Source organism: Cebidichthys violaceus, unplaced genomic scaffold (genome assembly GCF_023349555.1).
Source record: "Cebidichthys violaceus isolate CVI_PGR_0920_01 unplaced genomic scaffold, fCebVio1.0.p SCAF_154, whole genome shotgun sequence".
NCBI lineage: Eukaryota > Metazoa > Chordata > Actinopteri > Perciformes > Stichaeidae > Cebidichthys > Cebidichthys violaceus.
In genome coordinates this window covers 209264-234955 of record NW_027176323.1, presented here as the reverse complement: position 1 = coordinate 234955, position 25692 = coordinate 209264, and the positions used below count along the sequence as shown (strand labels likewise).

General features: G+C 43.2%; 1 protein-coding gene across 1 annotated transcript; it reads left to right on the top strand.

Moving 5' to 3' along the window:
• The first annotated feature begins 3606 nt into the window (after nucleotides 1–3606).
• On the top strand, nucleotides 3607–10611 carry fam20b (FAM20B glycosaminoglycan xylosylkinase). The gene is made up of 8 exons (XM_068710444.1): nucleotides 3607–3852; nucleotides 3947–4194; nucleotides 4314–4400; nucleotides 4638–4747; nucleotides 6540–6711; nucleotides 7957–8148; nucleotides 9438–9497; nucleotides 9582–10611. The coding sequence occupies exons 1-8, from the start codon at nucleotides 3724–3726 to the stop codon at nucleotides 9811–9813; spliced, it is 1230 nt and encodes a 409-aa protein (XP_068566545.1). The 5' UTR covers nucleotides 3607–3723; the 3' UTR covers nucleotides 9814–10611.
• The last annotated feature ends 15081 nt before the right edge of the window (nucleotides 10612–25692 follow it).

Genomic DNA, 25692 nt, shown 5'->3' with positions numbered 1-25692 from the left:
AAATTGACCGACTGTCTACCGATGCACAACTCTCCCCGTATGAACTGAGTGAAGCTGCCTTCTGATGTCGTTCTTTTTCTTTTTTTATTATTATGGTCATGAAATAATTGTGTAACAGTTGAGGTGACGGATTCAACCAGAGGAGAAGTTTTCAGCACGTTTTTTTTTTTTTTTTTTGTCTTCTGATTTTTGTGAAAAATCAATGTGAATCTGGACGAGCATCATTCACAGTTTACTGAGGACGACAGCGTGTGTGTGTGTGTGTGTGTGTGTGTGTGTGTGTGTGTGTGTGTGTGTGTGTGTGTGTGTGTGTGTGTGTGTGTGTGTGTGTGTGTGTGTGTGTGTGTGTGTGTGGCCAGCGCTGTGACCTCATAGCTGAGTGATGCGCTGCCTGGTGTGAAGACTGAGAACCAATAAACACTCTGCCCTTTTTTACTCCACACGTCGGTCTCCTGCTCATTGTTCTGTTGGAGAGTGTGTGTGTGTGTGTGTGTGTGTGTGTGTGTGACTGACTAACTGTTTATCTGGGATGGGGGGGGGGGGGGGGGGGGTAGACGTGAGTGTGTGTGGTGTATCACGGTTGAAGACTATTCAAATACTGACAATCGGTTCCATCTCATATTTTATTTTTGACTGAGTAACTGTAACCGTCAGTGTCCTGAAGGGATTCATCCTGCAGAGTCAGCTTCATTTGTTTAAAACAATATTCACAGAATATTCCCCAAAAATGTAGATTCTTGAATCAGCTAACCAAATACCTCCCTAAAAAAAAACTTACATTAACTTCTATTTATCTTGATGAAGCCTCACTGCTGCAGTTACAATAACATCACAATGCAGAGGTTTGCTTTTTATTATTATATAATAGGAGTCAGTAACAGTGGGGCAATGTAACTAAGTACATTTACTCAAGTACTTTACTTAAGTAGAATTTAAGGTACTTTTACTTGAGTATTTCCATGTTCTGCTACTTTATACTCCACTACATCTCAGAGGGAAATCTTGTACTTTTTACTCCACTACATTTCTATAACAACTTTAGTTACTTTAGTTACTTTACAGACTTTGACAATAATAGAAACATACTAATCTACTGATATTTTATTATATATATTGTAGAAGGTAAAGGTACCCAGCAGTAGTACAGCTGCCTTTACAAAGTACGCGTCGTAGTGTGCATTAAATGTAGACATACTTCCTCATAACGTGGCACTTTAAACTTTGACCCCTCTTGCTCATAGATCTGCTGTGCAAAGCATTGTGGGTCAGAATAGCCAGAAATGCACGCTGGCTTGCATACTGCAAACATGCAGTCGGATGCAGTACATCCTGGTGTTTTTTTTGGGCACACTGCATTTCCCAATCCACACACACTCAGACTTTGAGGCGCATTCCCACAAAGTCCGTGAGGGTTTAGGACTGTCCCACTTTCATATGGTCCAGTGATTGAGAGCTCTCTCGCAGACATTTAGAGCCCTTTAGGAACACGTTCTGAGAGTGCACATTTCTGCAGGGGAAATAACCCAGAATTCATAGCAATGTGACGTTAAACACGGTTTAAAGTGGAGGGGTGGAAGACGTTCAGAACGGGGAGTAAGAAGTATGTCATAAATGCACTCGGTTGTAGATATGTTGCTCATCAAGTCTCAGTGGTATTTACAACCCTTTCTAGCCTCTCGCACTCAAAGGTGACGTCAGTTAAGTCCCTGAGGATTCAGGGTTTAAGGCCTTAGGGAGGACGTTGGGATTGGGCCCAAATCTTTTTCTGGCGTCCTAAATAGTTCAGTTATATCGGTATTGGAACTCATTCAGAGAATTTATCCGGGGAACTTGGAATAATTTCACCCATTTCTTTACACTTCTATTATGTGAAAGAATTATACAAGAAAATATTAGACATATAATATATTATATGTCTAATAAAATAACAACATATTCTTGTAATTTATTTTATTTATTTATTTACATTACACGGATTTTTTTTTATTAAATATTTGTTGAACTATGAAGAGTTTTGTAAAAAAACAAAAACAAAAAGGGAACCGCTGCTGTAACTGCATTAGTAATTCTCGCATCCATCTCCAGCCGTGTATGGACTGACGTGGCGCACTACCGCCACCTGGTGGCCGCCCGGCGCTCCTACAGGAAGGAGGAAGTGTTTCGGAAGTGGACTCGGACGGCAGAGAAGGAATCGAACGAAAAGGGCGGAGGAGAGGGAGCTACCAGGGGGGGGGAAAGAGAAAAAAAAATGATTCAAAAAATCAGCAGGACAATTTATTATTGTTAACTTCAATATCGCAGGACTTTACAGACGCTATGGGGGGGGGCTACTTTGTGTCTCCGGTGATCGGCGTATGGATATAAGGTAAGTCCGCTTTGGTCTGCAGCCAGTAAAAACTACCGACGACGTTCAGCAGCTAGCAGGCAGCGTAAAGCTAACCGACACAGCAAAGGTGTGCAGCGGTTTGCTAATAAGCAGCTAGCAAGCACTGTAGCGATAGGTGTGACTTATATATCGTTGTTTATGGTGACCTGATTTAACGGGCAATGTAGCCGTTGGTTTAAAAAAAAAGGCAGTAGCATCATGAAAGACCGATTGTGTGAATGAAGCGGTTTGCCTGCGTGGCCATGAGCTGTTAACCGTCATTTTATAATATTTTATCCTTTTTAAATAGCTAGTTTTGCTGTCGTTTTGTCACCGTTTTTTTTAAAAAAAACAAAAACGTTACTCCGCGTCCGTTGGCTGCTAACGTCTGTTAACGAACGTCTGTTAACTGCCAGTTGAACGTGGCAGTTGTATTAATTTGACTGCTGACATGTTAACAGTTAAGCGCCTCCTCCTCCTTTCTGTTGCTGTAGCAGCCAGGTGAAGTCAACATGGCGCTCTTTTTTTTTTTTTCGTAATTAAGAAGGAACATCACTGCTGGTTCGGCCCAATTCATCTTATGCAAGGTTAGGCTGTCACCTCACATGACTCTCTCTCTCTCTCTCTCTCTCTCTCTCTCTCTCTCTCTCTCTCTGTCTCTCTCTCTCTCTCTCTCTCTCTCTCTCTCTCTCTCTGCACCACAGCAGGACTACCTGTCCATCAGTCTGCTCTCATAATCCACCCCCCCCCCCCCCAAATCCAGTGTTGGAGAGGGAGCTGAAACGGGGAGGTTTTGAATGCTGCATATGTGGCACCCTTGTTTAAGTTGACAGCCAAAAGTACACTTAAGTGTTGCTTTGTGCACGAAGTACAAGTCATCCCGATGTAGTTGCATGTCCTGGACGGGCTTCAGCCGTGCTGCAGTACTGGGTCATCGCCCCCCCCCTGAGGGGGGGAAAACCAGCCAGCCCAAATCGATCAGTTTTTCTCTGCCACATGTTATTGACGGCTCGTGTTCCCTTTTTCTGAGTCCTCGTCTGTCTCCTCCCTCCTAAGCCCTCTCTTCACTTCTGTTCCTCTCCTCTCCAGGTTGACTCTGATTGTAGCACCAGAGGACGGCAGCGCTCGTCCTTCAGAAGAGCTCGTCTGAAGGCAGCGGGGGGGGGAGGGAGGGAGGAGGAGGGAGGAGGGAGGGGGTCCGGGAAAGAGTGGAGCTGCAAGGGGGGGGGTCATGCATCAGGGGTGAGGGGGATTCGCTGCATCACACACACACATACACACACACACACACACACACACACACACACACATAGAGAGCGTCGGGTGAGGAGGAGGTCGAGGGCAGGTTTGGTGTGGAGATGAAGCTCAAGCAGCGCATGGTGGTGCTGTGTGCCGTGCTGCTCCTGCTGGGCCTGGCCAAGATCTTCCTGCTGGATGGAGGCGAGGGCTCCGCGGCCAGCCGGCGGGATCTCAGAGCGTTTCGGAAGGTATTATTTTTCAGTCTCCTTTACAAAAAGTACCGTCATTTGGGGGTTGGGGGTTTTAAAAAAAAATCACGTTACCGTCCCGCCTCTTTGACAGATGGAAGCCGGCCTTTCCCTGTCGCGGGGGGCCCGCCTCACGCACACCCTCCAGTCCCCGTGGGAGATAGCGAGCCAGTGGGTGGGCCCCAGAGAGGTGTACCCCGAGGAGACCCCCGAGCTGGCGGCCGTGCTCACCTCCCTGAGCAGCGCCCGGATAGAGCGGGCCGACGTGGGCTACAAGGGCACGCAGCTCAAAGCCCTGCTGGTGCTGGACGGGGGGCAGAAGGTGGTCTTCAAACCCAAGAGGTCAGACAATAGTGAGATTACACACACACACACACACACACACACACACACACACACACACACACACGTTTGAGCGACTCGGACGTCTTATCTGTGTGTTTTCCCGCCCCGTTCCGTAGATATAGCAGAGACTACGTGGTTGAAGGCGAGCCGTACGCGGGCTATGACCGGCACAACGCCGAGGTGGCCGCTTTTCACCTGGACAGGTGTGTGAACGTCATTATCAGCCTCGCCGATCTGCTAATGGAGCCTAATAATAATAATAATAATAATAATAATGACTTTATTCATAGAGCACCTTTAAAAAGCAGTGTTTACAAAGTGCTAACGTCAAAGCTAAGGTAACAGATGAAACGATAATAAAACACAATCAAAGATGATAAAGTCAATAAAAAGAGTCTTGAGAAAGGGCTCTGTGATCTAAGCTCCGGTGCTCTCTGCAGGATCCTGGGCTTCAGGAGAGCGCCCCTAGTGGTCGGCAGAAACGTCAACGTGCGCACGGAGGTCAAACCCGTGGCCACGGACCAGCTGCTGGGCACCTTCCTCATGCAGGGTTAGTATCGTCCGCTCCCCCCGTCTTCCTCGGCGCCGCTCAGACGGGCTTTCTAGTGAGCGAGAGAGAGAGAGGATTCACAGCGCCGGTGATCTTTATCTCTCCTTTTGACTCATCTGTCCACTTTCTTTCTCCTTCTGATCTCTGTTTTCACACTCTTGTTGTTCACCTATTCTCCCACCATCGCTGTCTTCTTCTTCTCCTTCTTTTGATCTCTTCATCAATCGACACACTAGACCAGGATATACCCTCATCCTGTTAGGTGATGGTGTGACAGTTAAGGCAGTAAAGTCACACACACCTTGTTGGACACACTACTAAAACCACAGATGGCATATAGTATTTAGTCCTGTATGTTTATTTTGCTAGCATGAAGCAAGGATCCATAGATGTGTTGTAAACTAATACATAGTGTGTGTGTGTGTGTGTGTGTGTGTGTGTGTGTGTGTGTGTGTGTGTGTTGCTTTATGTTCAAAGCTGTCACTTACCGCCAATCAGTGAACTTAACATGACTCATCTCTATAGCAGCCTTTGCATTAGTGGTTTACAGCCGCCGGGCAAAAAATGACGCCCACCAGCACCAGCACCAGCAGCAGCACCGCGGTGGCATCGATGTGTCATCAGGTCCCAGACAGAAGAGTTTAATAAGGCAGAAGTCAGACGGGTCAGTTTGGATCCGTCCAGGTTTTGAATTATATAGATATTATAACGGCAGCTCGTTAGGAAGACGAGGGGTGTTTCATGACACTATTTTGTTACAGATGAACACATCTGCTGAACATCTGCTCAGTCGTCACCTGTTCGTGGGTTCAGGTGTGAGTAATGCGTGTGAGACGCTGCTTAGATCCCCTTCAGAGGGGAGGTCTGTCCCTGTTGTGCTTTCAGTATGGGTGATGTCTCTTTGATTTATTTTGGTATAAGTGACATTTTAAAGACGATGACAAAGGGTGCGATCGGGACTTCCTCTGAGGCTCGGGTCATAGGTCACAGCAGCTGATTTGCTTCGTCTCAATCTGAATTCTTTCACCTTTTATTTATTATGCTGTTGACTTCGCTTCTTTCAAAGAACTCGGCTTCACGCTACGCCTCCGCACTTCAGTGTTAATGTATGTGTCATCCAACATATCAAAGTAGACGGAGACTAAAATGTAGTTTAGGAAATAGAAACTTTACCAAAATCTCTCTTTACTTTCGTCTCCTCGCTCACTCTCTCTCTCTTTAAAAGCATCTCTGGGTGTTCTTCTATACTGTGAAATGAGTGTCTATTAGCATTACAAGGCATTAACGGCAAATACTGTTAAGGACCGTGAATAAAAAAATAAAAATCCCCTTCAAAATAAAAGCACAGGATTTCTTTTTTAATTTTTTTTTTATTCAGGCAAAGGTCCGCGACCCACTTTTGGGTCACGACCCACCAGTTGAGAATCTCTGTTCCAAACGTTCACTATTCTATCTACTCTCCTTAGTCCGCACCAAGACGGCAAACTTTATTGCTCCTTTCAACCTCGACAAAAGGCAGCGCACACCAGACGTCTGCCCTTACCCTTTCACAATAAAAGTCTTTTAAAGTACACAGTTCACCTCGGACTGCTCTGGGTCAACGGGATCCTGCTAGTTGGTTCCTCCGCCTGCACAAATCTATTTTTAACCTTTTTTTTTTTTTTTTTTTTTAATTGAAAAGGCGACGCAGGTTTCCATCGCTGTCGGTATAAATAGTTTTGATGCAAAAATATTTGCAGCACGGTGTTTTGCATCTCGGTGTCGTTGACGCTTCGCCTCCTTCTCTCTCCAGGTAACAACACCTGTTTCTACGGAAAGTGTTATTACTGCCGGGAGAGCGAGCCGGCGTGCGCCGAGGGAGAGGTCATGGAGGGCTCGTTGACCCTTTGGCTGCCGGACGTCTGGCCGCTGCAGAAACACCGTCACCCCTGGGGACGCACCTACAGAGAGGGGAAGCTGGCCAGGTGGGTGTCCCCCCCCCCCCCCGCAGTCAGGAGACCCCGGCCACTGTACTGAATTACCGATGTTTAAGAAGGAAGGGAAAACGGAACCGAGCGTCAGCAGCCGTTCCACAGTGGTGGTGTTGTAGGGCCACAGTTGACCTGTACTTTCCTAACCTTAAAGGGCAAAATGACTCTCTCTCCTTTATTCTGAGAAGCGCTTCCTGAAGTGGGAGGACGACTGAAGAGTGAGGGCGCAGCGTGCTTTGATCGCTTATCTTAGGGTTTGATCAGCTGCGGTGGTATTCTCTCTGCTGCCCACAGCTTTTTGTGAACAATGGCTGAGTGCCGATGCAGCGGGACCATCGGCGCGTTATATGGACATCAAAGAGGATGTGAGATGAGGTGATCCTTTAGTGCCGCAGCGGGGAAAATTCACAGGAGTTTGTTTTGCAGATTTGCCGCGATCCATGGCGATTCCCACCCACTCCGAGCAAAAGCTGACTTTACAGAATAACTGACGGGTGGATTTTGACAGAATTGGACTTGAACGCCGGTTCAGCTTCTGGTCGGTGAGGACAGCGAGGTCACCTGCTGAGAGGAAGCAGAACATGAACAAACTCGCTGAGCTCAGCAGCAATCGAGCTGCTGACTTCGTCAGACCTTTTTCCTCTTGATCAAGTTCAGTTGCATTTCAAAATGCAGAGATTTAGGATTATGTCAGATCCCGAAAATATGCAAGACACACACACACACACACACACACACACTGTTGAGGTCAGGTATCAGGTGTCAGGGATCCTGTTTGTGAGACCGTTGTGGCAAAAGCACCACCGTTATGCTGTGGCTGTAGAGAAGAGACGTAGTTCAACAATGGCGATTCATAACAAATCCAAAGTGTTCGTTCTTACGTTCTTACTCTTATGGTCTAAATCCAGCCCCTTTATGTCACTTTCCACCAATCAAACCAGTCGGTTGAACCACAAACGAAGCACACTATGGTATGTTCTCTTGTCCTCGTCTGGGTCCAGATAACGGAACAAATGATACCGGGACGGGAAGTGTTGATCGGACTCGGCCCAGGTCTCCTGATGCCCCGCCACACCTCTTTCTAGGAACTGCTGACGTTCTTATTCCTAGGAAAAGTTCCCCTTACAGTAGTTACACAGACTGTACAATCCATTGAGTGTGTGTGTGTGTGTGTGTGTGTGTGTGTGTGTGTGTGTGTGTGTGTGTGTGTGTGTGTGTGTGTGTGTGTAAATCCTCCAGGTGGGAGTACGACGAGAGCTACTGCGAGGCGGTGAAGAAGATGCCTCCGTACGACGCCGGGCCGAGGCTGCTGGACGTCATCGACACGGCCATCTTCGATTACCTCATCGGGAACGCCGATCGGCATCACTACGAGAGCTTCCAGGACGACGGCGGCGCCAGCATGCTCATCCTGCTCGACAACGCAAAGAGGCGAGTGTTCACCGGGGGGGGGGGGGGGGGGGGTTCTAACAAGCCAAATGTGGACGGTGACGGAGCATCATTCATGTTGAGCTGATTTCGTTACAATAATTCACGATCAATAAACGGAGAAAAGCTTTAAATTGTTATTTTCCGCCACATCCTCCATGAAATATGAGATTAGAAATCGTTATAAAATTCATTGGAAGTTCTCCTTAAATTCACCCGCAGAGTGAAAGTGATGCGTTTAGGGAACCGATCCAGATGTCAGTCGTCGTCGTTATACTGCAGTCAGTACATTATGTGACTTCATATGAGTCGGCAAAAAAAAAAAGCAACAAAATGTCTTAAGGTGAGCAGCAGTCGGCTCACTGGGGAGTCGTGCACTTTTTCCACACATCTCGACACAACAGAACAACCACAGTGTGGTTCATCTTCTGCATGAACTCTTATTTTCATTTTCAAGGTGCACTTTGTTTTGACGTTTTCCCGCATGCCCCCCCACCTCTTGATTTATCGGCACCGAAACCGCTGACTCATGTTGAACAGCCGCTTCCATGAAGCGAAGACGTCGAGTCGTTATTCCCTCTTTGTTCTTATCTTCAAAAAACCCAAAAAGAACTGTGGACATTTCTTTCCACTTCATGTGGAAAGATTTTTTTTTTTTTTCTAGAATGAATCACAGTTGGCAGATAATCAAAGAAGCCCTTTCTTTTCTTGGCATGATAATAATCACACATTGAAACATATTTGAACATCAGTTTCCCCAACCGTCTGGAAAGCAGTTGTTTGAGAACGCAACATGACTGCAGCATCGCTGAACAACAAGAAGGCTGGACCTCAGCGTGTGAACATACACCCATTCATCGTTACCGTTAGCAACGGTTCTCAGGACTATAGCTACATTATTAATAACTTAATCATGTGTGGTTTTATTCTCCGTCTGTTGTCCGTCCTCGGCTGATCTCAAAGTCCGTCTTAAAGGCGCTTGACGTGTTTTTACCTGATGGTGTCCTCCTGCTTTAAAAGCTGAAGGCTCCTCAGAGGAGCTCATGAGACGACAGCAAACCTGCTGCAGAAACACAGAACCCACGGTCGGTTTGGGCGGCAGAGTGTGTGTGTGTGTGTGTGTGTGTGTGTGTGTGTGTGTGTGTGTGTGTGTTCTACCGAGCCAGTGCAGTGTGGCTAATGCATTTTGATGGATCCTCCTAACCGCGCTGCAGACGGGCCTCCGGCTCCAGAAGCCTTGCTTAACTTTTTTTAATTTAGTCATTTTATTTTATGTTTTCTTCTGTGTGCAGCTTTGGGAACGCGGCTCTGGATGAGCGAAGTATCCTCGCCCCGCTCTACCAGTGCTGCATGTGAGTACTCCATCCAATCGCACCTCTTTTGACCTTTTTATCTTCTCTTCTTCTAACGCGCCGTCTCTCCTTCCGCCCCGTCAGGGTCCGCGTGTCCACCTGGAACCGGCTGAACCTGCTGAGGGGCGGAGCTCTGAGCTCAGACATGCGACAGGCGCTGGCGTTCGACCCCATCCGGCCCGTGCTGGCCGAGCCGCACCTCGCCGCCCTGGACAGGCGCCTGTCCGGAGTCGTGGCCACCGTGAAGCAGTGCATGGAGGCGCAGGGCCCCGACAACACTCTGATAGAGGACCGCATGAACCTCCCTCACCCCTAGAGACCAGGGCCAGGACTTCAGCAGCTGGGGGGGCCCTCCTCTCTTCTCCAGGCTCGGGAGGTGAAAGAGACGCAGAGGGAGTAAGACGATCGACAGGGTGGGACAAAAACTGTGTTTCCCCCCGACCCCACCCCCCTTGGCCCCCATGTCACTCTGTTAAGACTCGAGTGGACACCTATACAAACTTTTTCTCAGGACTGCCGTAAGAGCGTCTCCCTCGTCTCCTCCTGGTTTGTGCCAAATTCTTCCGGCTTCTCCTCCTCCGGACTGAGGAGGAAGGACGGAGCTCGGGAGAGAAGTAGACGCTTCTAGAGGAGCAGGAGGGAAGGAGACGAGGAGCCGCCGACGGCTCGGTGAGAGACGCGGTGCGGAGCTCACAGTCCCAAGAAACTTGATTCCTGTCGAAAAGGAAATTCAGGAAATGGAAACCCGGAAAAAAATGTTTGTTTGTTTTCCTCGAATTGAAAAAGTGAACTTTGCTCGTAAGGAAAGGAGAATCGACTCGGCTCTTCCTCCTTCATTGTGTACATATTTAACTAAGTAGTGACGTAGAATTATGAGACAAAAGAATATACATTTGTGGATGATAATATTAAATAAACTCGAGTGTGTGTGAGGGTGTGTGTGGGAGAGTGCCATATTGTGCCGTAAATGAGAAAAGCTACTGACATGACGGACTTGAAGTGTGTGTGTGTGTGTGTGTGTGTGTGTGTGTGTGTGTGTGTGTGTGTGTGTGTGTGTGTGTGTTCATCTTCACCATTAAACTATGATCTATTTAATTGTGCTTCTCTCTCTTTCTATGCGCTATGAACAGAAAGCCGTTTGATTTAATGCGCCGCGTTGTTGGAGGACTTTCACTTTAGTCGCTCAGATAGTTTGACTTCAGTCATACCGGTCCTGAGACTCGTTACGGCTCAGATCTGGAACACGCTGGCTGTAGTTGACATTTAGAATAAATAGATTTGTCTTTCCTCGTCTCGCTCTAATCGCCTCTGAGTGTAGTTCAAATCTGAGGCTCCGGTGTTTCCTTTAAGCGACACGTCGGCCACAGGTGTGATTGCAGGCGGTCTGGTCTGAGGACGATCGTTAACGGTCAATATTCATTTTTTAAACCGTCGTTGGGTCGATCAGCTGATGCGGTACACGCGCAGAGATGAATCAACATCTGTGTCAAAGGGACAGCTGGCATGGTGGGACCACACCCACACACACACACACACACACACACACACACACACAGTCGTGGTTGGCACACCTGTGAGTCAGTGGCAACATCCAGCTGTCTACCGACGCTCTACACACTTTTAAGAGCAGCTGACTGGAAGCAGACGAAACGAGTCTGAATGTTATCCTCTGATTTTCAACTTTCAACCTTTCATCAGTTGTGTGTTTTTTAATTTTTCACTTCTATCACATCCTCTTTGGGGTTTGTGAGAAAGGATGTGTGTGGGCAGTGCTGCAAACGCTCTTCTTCCACAAACTCCAATCCTTCCTCGGTCCCTTTTTCTGTCTGTCGAGCGGCTGAAATTAAAATCCCCCGTTTGTCCAAAAAAACCAACCGCTTGCCCGGTAAATCTCACAGTCTTATTCCTTGAATCAATATTTTGAGTCCCGTGAACAGAGCTAAATATACAGTACTTCTTCTGCCAATGGATTTCCCCATTTTCAGCCTGTACTCCTGTTACAGATCATCCTCCACCGCAGGAGAGAGTCCTCATCACTTGACATTTGCTTCATCTAGTCTGCTAGCCCTGGCGTTGGTGGTAGTACAAAGTGTCTTAATCTTAAATCTTTGATTTGAGTGATCTTACTTGTTTGTTTTGGTTTTTTTTTGCTTCACCCACAGAAGGGAAACTTAAGTTGTGAAACCGTGGGTGCAGGTCCCCCCTTTTCCCACAAGCAGATGTTCACGCTCAGCTGCCTGCTCGTCTTGCATCCAGCCTCTCTCTGTTTGTGTGAGCAACAAGCCGCAGGATGTAGGACACCTGTTTCGTTTTGGCTAAGCAGGTGCTTGAGACACCTACCAAAAACATTGAAACTTTGGTGAAAACCACAGATCTGATCGTGTCAGGACATGTCAGAGTAAATGCTAAATGGGCCTCTTCACACTTGAGTTTCCTCATATATTTTTATAAACACTCACCTAATTATTATATTAGTCTGTTTGTAGCTGCCATCATGCCATAAAACATTCAGCGTTCACCATCTGACTTGTTCCCCTTCCCTTTGATCTCTAAATATGTTTTGCTTCTTGTGTTTCATCAGTTTCTGAGCCCCGTGGGGACGGTAAGCGGTGGACCAATTATACCACAAGAGTGCTCTTAATTAATGAGTACGTAGCACAAACACTAGATGTCCCTCTCGGATGATTCATGCATGTAAAGTGTCACTAAAGTCATCGTGAACTCACCACTGATTCTGACAGACGCCGCAGAAGTCCCAACACCGGTTACAGGAATATCAACATTCCTGGAATCAAAAAATGTTTGTGTGGGAGATGAAGATGAAGTCATGTATGACATGAGGACAGTTGACTATCTGCAAGTATCACAAACAAGCTCTCTAAAGTGAGGCAAAGACACTGGTGCTCCAAAGTATGAATAGACTTCACACTGATATGACCCGACTGAAATCACCAGAATCTTTTGTGGAAAAAAAAAAGTCGACTTTCACTTAACTTGACTCACATTGATGAGGACGACTTAAAGCACTTTGATTTTTAAAGGGGAAACTACCCTCACAGATGAAAAAAGTAATACACTGATGTAAAGCTGAAACACAAGCAATACACTGATGTAAAGCTGAAACACAAGCAATACACTGATGTAAAGCTGAAACAAGTAATACACTGATGTAAAACTGAAACACAAGCAATACGCTGATGTAAAGCTGAAACACAAGCAACACACTGATGTAAAGCTGAACCACAAGCAATACACTGATGTAAAGCTGAAACACAAGCAACACACTGATGTAAAGCTGAAACACAAGTAATACACTGATGTAAAGCTGAAACAAGTAATACACTGATGTAAAGCTGAACCACAAGCAATACACTGATGTAAAGCTGAAACACAAGCAATACACTGATGTAAAGCTGAAACAAGCAATACACTGATGTAAAGCTGAAACAAGCAATACACTGATGTAAAGCTGAAACAAGCGATACACTGATGTAAAGATGAAACAAGCGATACACTGATGTAAAGCTGAAACAAGTGATACGCTGATGTAAATCTGAAACAAGCAATACGCTGATATAAATCTGAAACAAGCAATACGCTGATGTCAATCTGAAACAAGTAATACGCTGATGTAAATCTGAAACAATACGCTGATGTAAATCTGAAACAAGTAATACGCTGATGTAAAGATGAAACAAGTAATACGCTGATGTAAATCTGAAACAATACGCTGATGTAAATCTGAAACAAGTAATACGCTGATGTAAAGATGAAACAAGTAATACGCTGATGTAAAGATGAAACAAGTAATACACTGATGTAAAGCTGAAACACAAGTAATACACTGATGCAAAGCTGAAACACAAGCAATACACTGATGTAAAGCTGAAACACAAGCAACACACTGATGTAAAGCTGAAACAAGTAATACGCTGATGTAACGATGAAACACAAGCAATACACTGATGTAAAGCTGAAACACAAGTAATATACTGATGCAAAGCTGAAACAAGTAATACACTGATGCAAAGCTGAAACAAGTAATACACTGATGCAAAGCTGAAACAAGTAATACGCTGATGTAAAGCTGAAACAAGTGATACACTGATGCAAAGCTGAAACACAAGTAATACACTGATGCAAAGCTGAAACAAGTAATACACTGATGCAAAGCTGAAACAAGTAATACACTGATGTAAAGCTGAAACACAAGTAATACACTGATGCAAAGCTGAAACACAAGCAATACACTGATGTAAAGCTGAAACACAAGCAACACACTGATGTAAAGCTGAAACAAGTAATACGCTGATGTAAATCTGAAACAATACGCTGATGTAAATCTGAAACAAGTAATACGCTGATGTAAAGATGAAACAAGTAATACGCTGATGTAAAGATGAAACAAGTAATACACTGATGTAAAGCTGAAACACAAGTAATACACTGATGCAAAGCTGAAACACAAGCAATACACTGATGTAAAGCTGAAACACAAGCAACACACTGATGTAAAGCTGAAACAAGTAATACGCTGATGTAACGATGAAACACAAGCAATACACTGATGTAAAGCTGAAACACAAGTAATATACTGATGCAAAGCTGAAACAAGTAATACACTGATGCAAAGCTGAAACAAGTAATACACTGATGCAAAGCTGAAACAAGTAATACACTGATGCAAAGCTGAAACAAGTAATACACTGATGTAAAGCTGAAACACAAGTAATACACTGATGCAAAGCTGAAACACAAGCAATACACTGATGTAAAGCTGAAACACAAGCAACACACTGATGTAAAGCTGAAACAAGTAATACGCTGATGTAACGATGAAACAAGTAATACGCTGATGTAAAGATGAAACACAAGCAATACACTGATGTAAAGCTGAAACAAGTAATACACTGATGCAAAGCTGAAACAAGTAATACACTGATGTAAAGCTGAAACAAGTAATACACTGATGTAAAGCTGAAACAAGTGATACACTGATGTAAAGCTGAAACAAGTGATACACTGATGCAAAGCTAAAACAAGTAATACACTGATGTAAAGCTGAAACAAGTGATACACTGATGCAAAGCTGAAACAAATAATACACTGATGTAAAGCTGAAACAAGTAATACACTGATGTAAAGCTGAAACAAGTGATACACTGATGTAAAGCTGAAACAAGTGATACACTGATGTAAAGCTGAAACAAGTGATACACTGATGCAAAGCTAAAACAAGTAATACACTGATGTAAAGCTGAAACAAGTGATACACTGATGCAAAGCTGAAACACAAGTAATACACTGATGCAAAGCTGAAACAAATAATACACTGATGTAAAGCTGAAACAAGTAATACACTGATGTAAAGCTGAAACAAGTAATACACTGATGCAAAGCTGAAACAAGTAATACACTGATGTAAAGCTGAAACACAAGTAATACACTGATGCAAAGCTGAAACACAAGCAATACACTGATGTAAAGCTGAAACACAAGCAACACACTGATGTAAAGCTGAAACAAGTAATCCGCTGATGTAACGATGAAACAAGTAATACGCTGATGTAAAGAGGAAACAAGTAATACACTGATGCAAAGCTGAAACAAGTAATACACTGATGTAAAGCTGAAACACAAGTAATACACTGATGCAAAGCTGAAACACAAGCAATACACTGATGTAAAGCTGAAACAAGTAATACGCTGATGTAACGATGAAACAAGTAATACGCTGATGTAAAGATGAAACACAAGCAATACACTGATGTAAAGCTGAAACACAAGCAATACACTGATGCAAAGCTGAAACACAAGTAATACACTGATGCAAATCTGAAACAAACAATACACTGATGTAAAGCTGAAACTCATTGTCTCTGCATTCCCAGACACTGAAACATGACTGTCTTATTGTCTTATCGAATGACATAACCTCAAACTGATTAATTATCTATTACAGGGTGAATAGTTCAATGGAATACTATTTAAAGGGATTTTCTCTGGACCGCTTTTCTATTTGGGTTCCTCGAAACAGATTGTGGTGAAACTTCCCAAACCCTGATGAATATTATGGGAACATACAGTTCATAACAGTGATGGATGCCTTGGCATGTGGGTGGTTTCACTCCACCCAGGTTTGTGTGCCAGCATCACTGGCACTCTCTCTCTCTCTCTCTCTCTCTCTCTCTCTCTCTCTCTCTCTCTCTCTCTCTCTCTCTCTCTCTCTCTCTCTCTCTCTTTGAGTGTGAGCGCGCGTGCATAGTCTGTTCGTGAGCGTGTGTTTTTGCAAGGGTTTGCGCTGCAACCCCCCCACCCACCTACACTCAAACGCAACTAGGGAAACAAATAATGAGAGAAAGAGTCGATCTCTTCTTTCCAGTCACTCCCCTCCTCCTCCTCGCGCCGTGCCCACTCGCGTTATAAAAAACCCCGCCGAGCTGTTGCAGGACGTTCTCACACAGAGAGAGAGATGGAGCGGAGTAGGATGGATGCTGACGGAGGCCGCGCGGTCCACCGGGAGAGGCGCACGAGGAGGCTCGAGGTGGTCGTCGCCGTGCAGAACGTGCTGGTGACCGCGTGCCTGGTGGTCACGCTCTACGTTTGCTGGGACGTTCAGGTGAGTGGACTGAAGAGGAGCCTCCAAAATGTGATCATTTTAAAGGAGCAACTTCTTTTGCACAAATTAGTTCAAACTTAAAATTATTGAGTGTCCCACTGCTTTAGTGGATGTGATTTATGTTGATTCTTAATATTAGACATAAACGTTTTTATTTCCTCAGACATTGTATGTCTGGCTTATTTAATTTTTTTTTTTTTTAATTTTTTTTTTGCAAATATGGAAACTCCCCCCTCACAGCAGCCTTGTGTCATTCACACTGTGAGTAAAGGTCTAAGTTGTGCATGCATGCTGTAGACCGCTTCAACAAATGTCACGTTAAAGTGAGACTTACAACCACGAAGAGCTCCGTGCTCATTGGACTGCGTTCTGAAATTACAACAAATCACCTTAAACTTTGGTCAGAGACGGATGGAAAGTTATTATAAGGGCTGCTGTAACAGGTGTCCTCCTGTCACTGGAGGACACTGTTCCTGTCCTCAACAAGTTGGTTGTTTGCCACTAAATTTGGAGGTGGTCTTGTCGGTACAGTGAGCTCACATTCATAACAAGGACGCCACATCGGACGTTTCACTATGATCACATGGAACAAAGAAACCGCCTTCAATGGAGCTCCTTTTACCGCTGGTTTTTCGGTCTTAATCTTCAAAATCGGAGTCGTATTAAAATCCAGTAAAAGGTTTGCTTGAGTTCTGGTAGAGAAGAAGAATTCATCCTGTGACCTGGATGACTGATTAACTGCATGGACACATGAGCGTGGTTGCTGTATCGCGATTGTTCATTCGTTCTACATTCAGGCTGCGATGGCGCTCTCACTACCATTATTCATCACCTCTCTGTGAGACTTTCCCTGGTTTCTGTCAGCCTGTCTATTTTCACTCTTTTTTTTTCACGTCTCTTAACCACCAAAACTAAGAAACAAAACAAACGTTGCTTTGTGTTTCCCCAGACTCGAACACCAAGAGCAGAGCAGGCGTCTAAAGCCAATGTTCACATACGGTTCAATCCCGTTTCGGGTGAGAAGAATACCTTTTATTTTCTGATCTTTATCTTTTTTTGCACATATCAGAAAAATACAAAATCAATTCTCAACAAGCTTAACAAACCTTTTCTTTCTCCCCTCACTTTCTATCGTTCTCACCCCTTTTTCAGACTTCTCAGGAAATATGACGGTGAAGTTCGGCGAAGTGTACAGCAGCAACATGATGAGTCTGGCCGAGGAGAAGAAAGACCAGATCTACGTCAACTGCACCGGGCCCTACGTCCTGTACATGTACCTGTGCTACAAGGACAGGGACGAGAAGGACGCCAACGGGACGCTGCAGCTGCTGGTGCTGGGGAGAAACGCTCCCGTCAGCTCCTTCCCCCTGCAGGCCTCACGCGAGGTCTGCAGAGGGCTCCAGAGCGTCGCCTACCTCAGGGACAAGGAGACGCTCAGTCTGCGGTTGAACTCCACTGCCGGGTTCAAGATTAAGAACGTGACCGTGGCCCTGAGCTACATGCTGGGGAGCCAGTGTCAATTCTTCTGAGGGCAGAAGAAAAGACACGGAGGTCAGCGCTGACTGGGTCGAAGGAGGAACCGTGAGAGCACAGGCGGTCTGAGCGGGACTCGCCCCCGACGGCACCGCTCTCACACCTCGACAGAGGGAGCTGTGCTTCTGGTAGTTTGACCGAACCACCCTTTAAAAAGAACTCCCTTTGTGTTATTGCTGAAGTCCAAAATGTGGCCTTGTTTTGATTTAGGCTGCAGGGTTACTTTCCCCCCCCTTTTTTGATTAATTTATTATTTTCCTCTATTAATCAGTGAATCGTCCGGTCTGTGAGGCATCAGATAATAGTGAAATATGCTAAACCATGTTTACCAAACCACATTTATAGAGGCACCCCTGAAAAATGAACTACTGTATCGCAGTGACATTGGGATCCTAAAGTGGTTTTAACACAGGCAAGCGGTTTTGCACTCCTCAGGTGCCTTCTAGATTTAAGAAGGCACCCCCCCCCACAACAATGAGTCTCGCTGACATGTTTACCGTCAAATTGCCGTCGCGTTGCTCTTTTCTCTCTTCTTCTTTCCTGCGACCTACATGCTAACGAACGTGGTTTTAGATCTCGGTGAGAGTGGAGCTCGGAGTTCCTGGAGAGTTAAACGCACGTCGGACGGGTTCGACGCTGCAGTCGCACCGAAAACTCAGGGTGAAGACCAGAGGATGTCCATGTAATGTTTGTGACATGTATGTATGTATATGTGTGTGTGTGTGTGTGTGTGTGTGTGTGTGTGTGTGTGTGTGTGTTTCTAATGATACTTGTGTATGTCTAGTGTTGAAGATTCCTTGTATATATGGTATTAGTGAAGCTATGATATTTTCAGTGAAAAGCTATGTTGTAATAATGATGAATAATACTTTTTAAGTATGCTGTGAGGTACATTGTACTCTTGATACTCATAATATTAGGCGGGTTTGACAACATGGCTGAGCTTTAAATGATGTCATGTTTCATATCATTGTTGTTTTGATCCCCACTATATCGTGAATAAAATATTTGATCAGAGATCATGTGTTTAAATTATTGCTTTTTCAAAAAACGAAAGATGAATATCAGTGGAATGACTTTCATGTGAATGTGAAGCGATGATGTGATATGAGAAGGCCACTGTGTAATGAATCCAGTGGACACACTGTGTCTCTACCTGATGTAGGCTTTTGGCTCTGATCACCTGTTGGGATGAAACTTAAAAATATAATAAACAAAGTTCCCCTTTGGAAATAAGCTTCTCTTCTTTGTTCTCTCTCTCTCTCTGTCTGGCTGTCATGAGAGTCAGCAGTTTCATCATCATTATCTGGCACGATTAAAAACATTGTTTAACCAAAAGTGAAAGTGAATTGAAGAAGGTGCCCTCTCACGTCACACGCACAATGACCTGACATCAGTCAGTTTGCACACTACCACAGCTGAAGGGCTTGAGAGCATTACGGTTGGTTTTCCCCCTGTGTGTTTTATTCATTGTTTAATTATTACAAAGGCGTTTGACGAGTTTGTCTTTATTTAGTTCGTCTGCTTTCATTTCTAATAATAGAACAACGGTAATATTTCCATTGAGAAGCATGTTCAGGCACAGCAGGCTTGTCAGGATATGTGTGGAAAATTTTCTCCAGGACTTGCAACAGTTTGATAGTTTTCTTAGGAACAAGGACAGGTTTATTTCTGTTGAGAGCTGAAACATAAGCATGTCATGACACAGCTATATTTAGCACCCACAGGTATGTACAGCTTTGAATACAAAAAGTGCACACTGAACTATGACTTTGTATATTATTCTACTATTACTACTTATGCTATGATATTTTTTATACTACACTTTGACTTCTTTATGACAATTTCTATGACGTACTATACGCTGACTTTTTATTTACATTTGAATAACATACTAAACTATGGCCTTTTAATCACATTTTTGTGACACACTAAGACTTTTTTTGACATTTTAGAACATAACTTTTTTATGACCATGATTTTTTTTTAAATGTTTATAACCCTATACTATAGTATGACATTTTGTATATGATTTTGTTAGTGCTGGGCAAGTTAACACGTTATTATCGCGTTAACGCATTCATTAATTAACGGCAACAATTATTTTATCGCGCATTAACGCAGTTTTAAAAAAAAGAATGCAATACACACCGTTGATGCCAGCAAATCACCCAAACAGTGGAGGGAGGCTTCGGCAGGCTATGTTGATGCAGTGTGTGGGAGAAGTATAGATAAACTAAAGCAAGACAAGCTAACAAATGCCACAGAGAAGTGGATAGATACAAACTGCAGGCCGACTAGTGTTGTGAAAGACGTCGGTCTGAGGAACGTTCTTAGGATCACAACGAATGACGTCACGTATGATCCTCCCTCGAGACGCACCGTCACAAGAAGAACACACGAGTTGTATGAGAAGGAGAGGACTGCAGAGGGACGGCGTTACAACGTGCACCAGCTGTCGCTCTCACTGGAGACTACTGGACGTCGCTGGGTAACCATCATCACCTCGGAGTTACAGTGCACTATATTGATGAACAGTGGGAGCTGCATTCACATGCTCTGACTGTAATGAAAACAGAAGACAGACATTCTGCTGAAACGTGTGTGGAACATTTTATTCCTGTTGCACAGCAGTGGAACGTTTCAAATAAAGTCAGCACACTTAGCACACCTAGTGAAGACATATAACTGCTGCTGTGTAAAGGGATACTGCTGTTAAAAAGAACCTGATTTGTTTAAAGTGTTTGCAAACCAAATGTTATTGCACTTTTGTTCATATAGCAGTACTTTTAAAATAAAAGTGCGCAATACACTACTTTTGAATTCATTATTGAACTTTGCGCATAACAATCCCAATTAATTGCAGAAAATCATGTGATTAATCGCAATTAAAAATTGTAATCGTTGCCCAGCACTAGATTTTAAATCTTTTATAATGTAATATACAATTACTTATTTACATCTTTTTTTGTGACATACTATACGAGGACTTTTAATGACTTTTTCAGAAATACTATACTAAGACCTTTTAATGACTTTTTACAACTGTTTTAGACAAAGTAAACTAAGACTGTTCTTATTACTTTTTAAATATACTATACAATTACTTTTAATGACTTTTTAGACATACTATACCTAGAATTTCTTTGACATACCTTTACCTTGATGACATTTTTCTACATACAATGCTATGGCTTTTTAAAACTTTTTTTGACATACTATACTATACTAGACTCTTTTTCAACTTACTATACATTTACTTTTTGGGATATTTGTATGACATACTATCCAGTGACTTTTAATGATATTTTAGAAGACCTGGGGAAAAAAAGCATTGGTTGACTGAACCCATTATCTAATTGTAAAGCGTTATTAAGTAATGCATTACTGCCCAACTCTAGTGATGTGGAGATCCTCAGCCTTGAAAGTAACACCAGGTTACCCAAAAATAAAACATTTCAAATTTTACATATGGTAATTTGCATTTTATGGTCACCAGACACAATTCAGACACACATTTATAACAGTTGTTTTTTTCTGTCGTTCTGATGGGGACTTTTTTTATTCCTGCTCATGGATAATGCGATCTGTGGTAGGCCATACCCTCTGATAGAGCAACAGAAGCCTCTTTTATGAGACTGGATTTATAGAGTCTTTGCAGGTACTGAACTCTGTGCCTTTATGGTGATACTGCTGCTTTTGTAACCTGTGGCCTGCTACTCTACACTGTAACCTCAGGAAGTGCAAAGGGCAGAACATAAAAGCTGGTTTTGTCTTAGCAAGCAGTATTGCATTTTCAAATGTTAGAAAGGGATCTTCGGTGGAAACATCCCTGTGGGTCTGAGTGACAACTCTACCATGGTTTCAGGTTAACAGCTTCAACAGTTTCGCCTATAACAGGTTTCTCTGCAGGTAGAAAAATGAAAGATGATTATATTCTGTAGTTGCACGAAGAACTTGAAAGTGCACTCTGATCGTTGGTGGGACCGCACATCTCTGTTTATATATCTGCATTATGGATGCTTACTGTTGATTGTGGTTGGCCTGATCTTGTCTACATATATATATATATATATATATATATATATATATATATATGTATATATATATATATATATATATATATATATATGTATATATATATATATATATATATATATGTATATATATATATATATATATATATATATATATATATATATGTATATATATATATATATATATATATATATATATATGTATATATATATATAGCCAAGTGCATACTACATTTACAGTATATATAGATATTATAAATGTAGTATGCACTTTAAAAAAAGAATGACACTGCTGTCTTTTACAGTTTACAAGTTGTTTTGTTTCCCAAGCATAGTTCTAAATTTAAAATCTCCTACCCTTACTATTAAGTTACCTGTGAACATAAATCTGTGTGGTTTTAACAGTTAGACTTTTGGATTAAGAGCCCACGTTAAATGCATAATGCCGCACCTCCGTAAGCTTACAGAGAGAGAGTCGGCACGAATAAAACTGAAGAGGAATGTGTCTGTAACTGTCCGTCCTGTTTTTCTCTCTCTGCTGTTAGTTCCTGAAACGCTATTGTATTTGTAATCACGCATGTGAATAAAGCCACATCATTTCCGTGGCCGAGCTGCAACTATGAAACGTTGATTGAAGGGGCCTTCTTGAAAGAAATAGACGTTATCATTGAAACCTGTAGTACTAGTTATTTTAACTTCTTTAAGGTTTCATTTAATGTCCAACTAAATGTTTCCCAGCTCATGAATTCACAGGGAGCTTTCTCATGAGGCCGATGTTCTACGACCATGGAACAATATAAACTGAAACTAGCTACAGACCACGTACTCTGAACACACACACACACACACACACACACACACACACACAAGTTAGATAAGAAAGGCACAAGAATAAACTGTGCAAAGAGTGACTGTTTTGTGTGTGTGTGTCTACTCAAGTCTGAATGTGGGACCTGCCAGCAGATAGGGCCGCAGCCAAGACGGATATAGAACAACAACGATGATGATGCAAGAGCTGTTCTGCTGCTCAGTACGTCAAGTGTGGGAGGGGCAATAACAGTAGGCAGTTTCTCTCGTGGAGGAATTTCCTACTTAATGGGGGGGGGGAAGAGAGGGAGATAGGTTTGCTTTCATGTTTCTTTGTACTTCCGCGTTTCAGTCAAGCTCTCAATTTTGTTGCCGCCCCCGCATTTGAGCAAAATCGGTTGCACAAATAGATAAAGTAGGACAGGTGAAAACACCATGTGCACCAGCCAAGTCTTATGATTAAGATATTGTGCAGCCTCACTTGTTGAACAATCCTGCTGTATGCACTTTACATCCCGTTTCTTCATGTGGGAAGGAATGGAAAAAAAGCTGCAGAAACCAGAGATGACTGGTGTTTATTCATGCTTGATGATTGCTCTGCCTTAACAGAAATGAAGATAGTCATTGGATTAAATATTTACAAATAGCCATGTGCCTGTCTGTGCATGCACTGCAGTCAGGGTATTACAGAGTGATGATGAATGATTGAGTAATCATCGATCCAGCTCCCAAGATCCTCTCCTGGAGTTGAACTGAGTGGCGAGGAGTGAGGGCATAGAGTAATCGTACATGCCAGGACAGACTGAATGGCAAAGACACATTCTGATTTTTAATGGAAGTTTACAAATTACTCATCAAACATGAACTTGACTTTGAAACACACACTCGTTACAAAAACGCCTAAAAGCAAGACTATGTCTTTTATTCTCAAATAAAGCCGCGATCAAAGGAAGACAACAGTGTAATTATTAATCCGGTTTTGATGTGTGGGTGCCAAGGGATTCCCTCTGCTCTCTCGATTTGCTTTTTATTGCGCAGGAGGGGGCGGGGCTTAACAGAGATTGGGATTCCCACTTTCTCTTTTAGTGTGTGGGAAGATGGACTATATTTAAGGAGCACAAGACAATCTCCACAAGAAGCACTACAGTCTGCATTATGGAGAGACATCAAGCAGAACAGAAGGACGCACTGGTGGAGGTCAGTGTGGAGGAGGGCTGTTTGGAAGGCGCTCGTCGACCCACAGGCTCACCTGCAGACCGCCGTGGCTGCTTAAGATGTGCGGTTGCTTTGGCAGTAGTGATGGGACTGGTCATTGTGGCTCTGGTGGCGGGCTTCCTCCTGCATTTCTTCATGTTCACAACGGCATCAAGCAACCAGGTGAGAAACACCTCATAGCATTGATTAAAGTTCTCCAACCAAGTATTATCACCGATGTGTCGTCTCTGCGTGTCTCTCTATAATCGATCCGTCTGTCTACAGGATTCAAGTCCATCGAATGCTCAAGAAAAATTCAACATAACCTGTGAAGAAAAAGGTAAGCATCACTTGTATTTCAATTGCTTCCAACATTCCTATTAAAATGTTCATTCGTGCTGATGGAAAATGTTTCTGTTTTTGCGCCATAGGGAAGGATGAACGGGGAAGATACGTCATCTTCACTGTGAACACAACTGCGCACTACTTAATCTACGGCGAGGTGAAGAACGCCAACAGCGAAGAGGTTACTCTCATAGAGACATGGAAGAATGACAGTAGAACAATCCCAAGGAGGAGCAAGAGCGAACAAGGCCCTATGTTTTTAGAAAAGGTCAGACTGATCAGTGGCACCAGAATAAGCATTGACTTTAAGTCTACCGACCCAGACAGCTGCCGGTTCCTTTTCTATAAACTCTGACCGGGCTGAAATCAAACTGCCTGCATTCAAGCAACACAAACTGCTGTCGGGGCTTTATACGTGTGCACTTATCAGAAGGTAGTTTCATGAAAAGCAAAGCGGTTTCATGGCTGTGTTTGCCGTGGAGACGGTGGGTTTTGTTGCTCTGAGGTCTCAAGACGAGGAAGGATGTGATTTTCCTCCAGAGGTGAGCAGCAGAAAGGTGCAGTCGCAGGTGTTTTCACGCACGCTCGAACAAACTACTCTGTTGTAAGTAGAAATGTTCATGATTGCTACCATAAGTTGGGGCTGCTAGTTTGATTTGAAATATATATATTTTGGCAAGAAATTGCTACAAAGGCCAAATATTGCTCATAACGTTCATGGTAACTCATAATGTGCTTTACTTTCTTGACACCAATCCTACGAAAGTTTCTTGTTAGTCATTTTATTCTCTCTGATTGACTACTTTTACCTGTAAGGATGAGGCGAGGGCCGCATGTTCAATTTGCAACTCGTTGTTTGTCATATTAAAGATTGTGGCATTTACAGATGTGGAAGACTTTACACTACACATCCTGAAGACCTCACTTTGCTTTCTGTGAATGATGGAATTCTTTAGTGCAGATTTAAGCATGCTTTGTATTTAATGTGCATATGTTGTGAGTATGGGAATGTCATATTGGTATAAGTCCATTTCATCCATATCAACAATCAACAGATTCTAATGCTGTCTGAAACTAACTTCTTTTGCCATGTATTTAATAAATTCGACTTGAATATAAGGCGTGTAAAGTCTCGTAACTTTGTGATGTGGTTCTCTGTTTTCTCTCAAATGTTGTATTGTTTTATTGGAAGTGTAAATGATAGGTTCACATAATTTAAATTTATTGAATTTGACTTTATTGAAAGGATAGCCCTTTAAGATGTGGCGTCTCATTTTCGAGGGAGTCCTCGAGAGACAAATACAATATTATAAAACGCATACAAACCGAGACGGCATTACATAACATATATTGCAAATACACAGATACAGACAACTCTCACTCTCAACAGATACATAATAAACTTAATCTAAAGCTGATTTGAAGCTTCAGCAGTTTGAGTTTAACAAATCACATAGGTATCTTTTGAAGTTACAAAATTCCCTTTTTGTGCTTTTAGAGAGGTATTGGTTGAACTGTATGGTCATTTTGGGTTTGGTTGATTTTAGGCTCTATGTCACAAAAAAGAACCTAAATAAGTCATAGTATAGTATGTCACAAAAATGTCATAAACATTTTTTTTTTTTATGAAAAAGTTGTGAAAAATATCAGAGTATAGTAT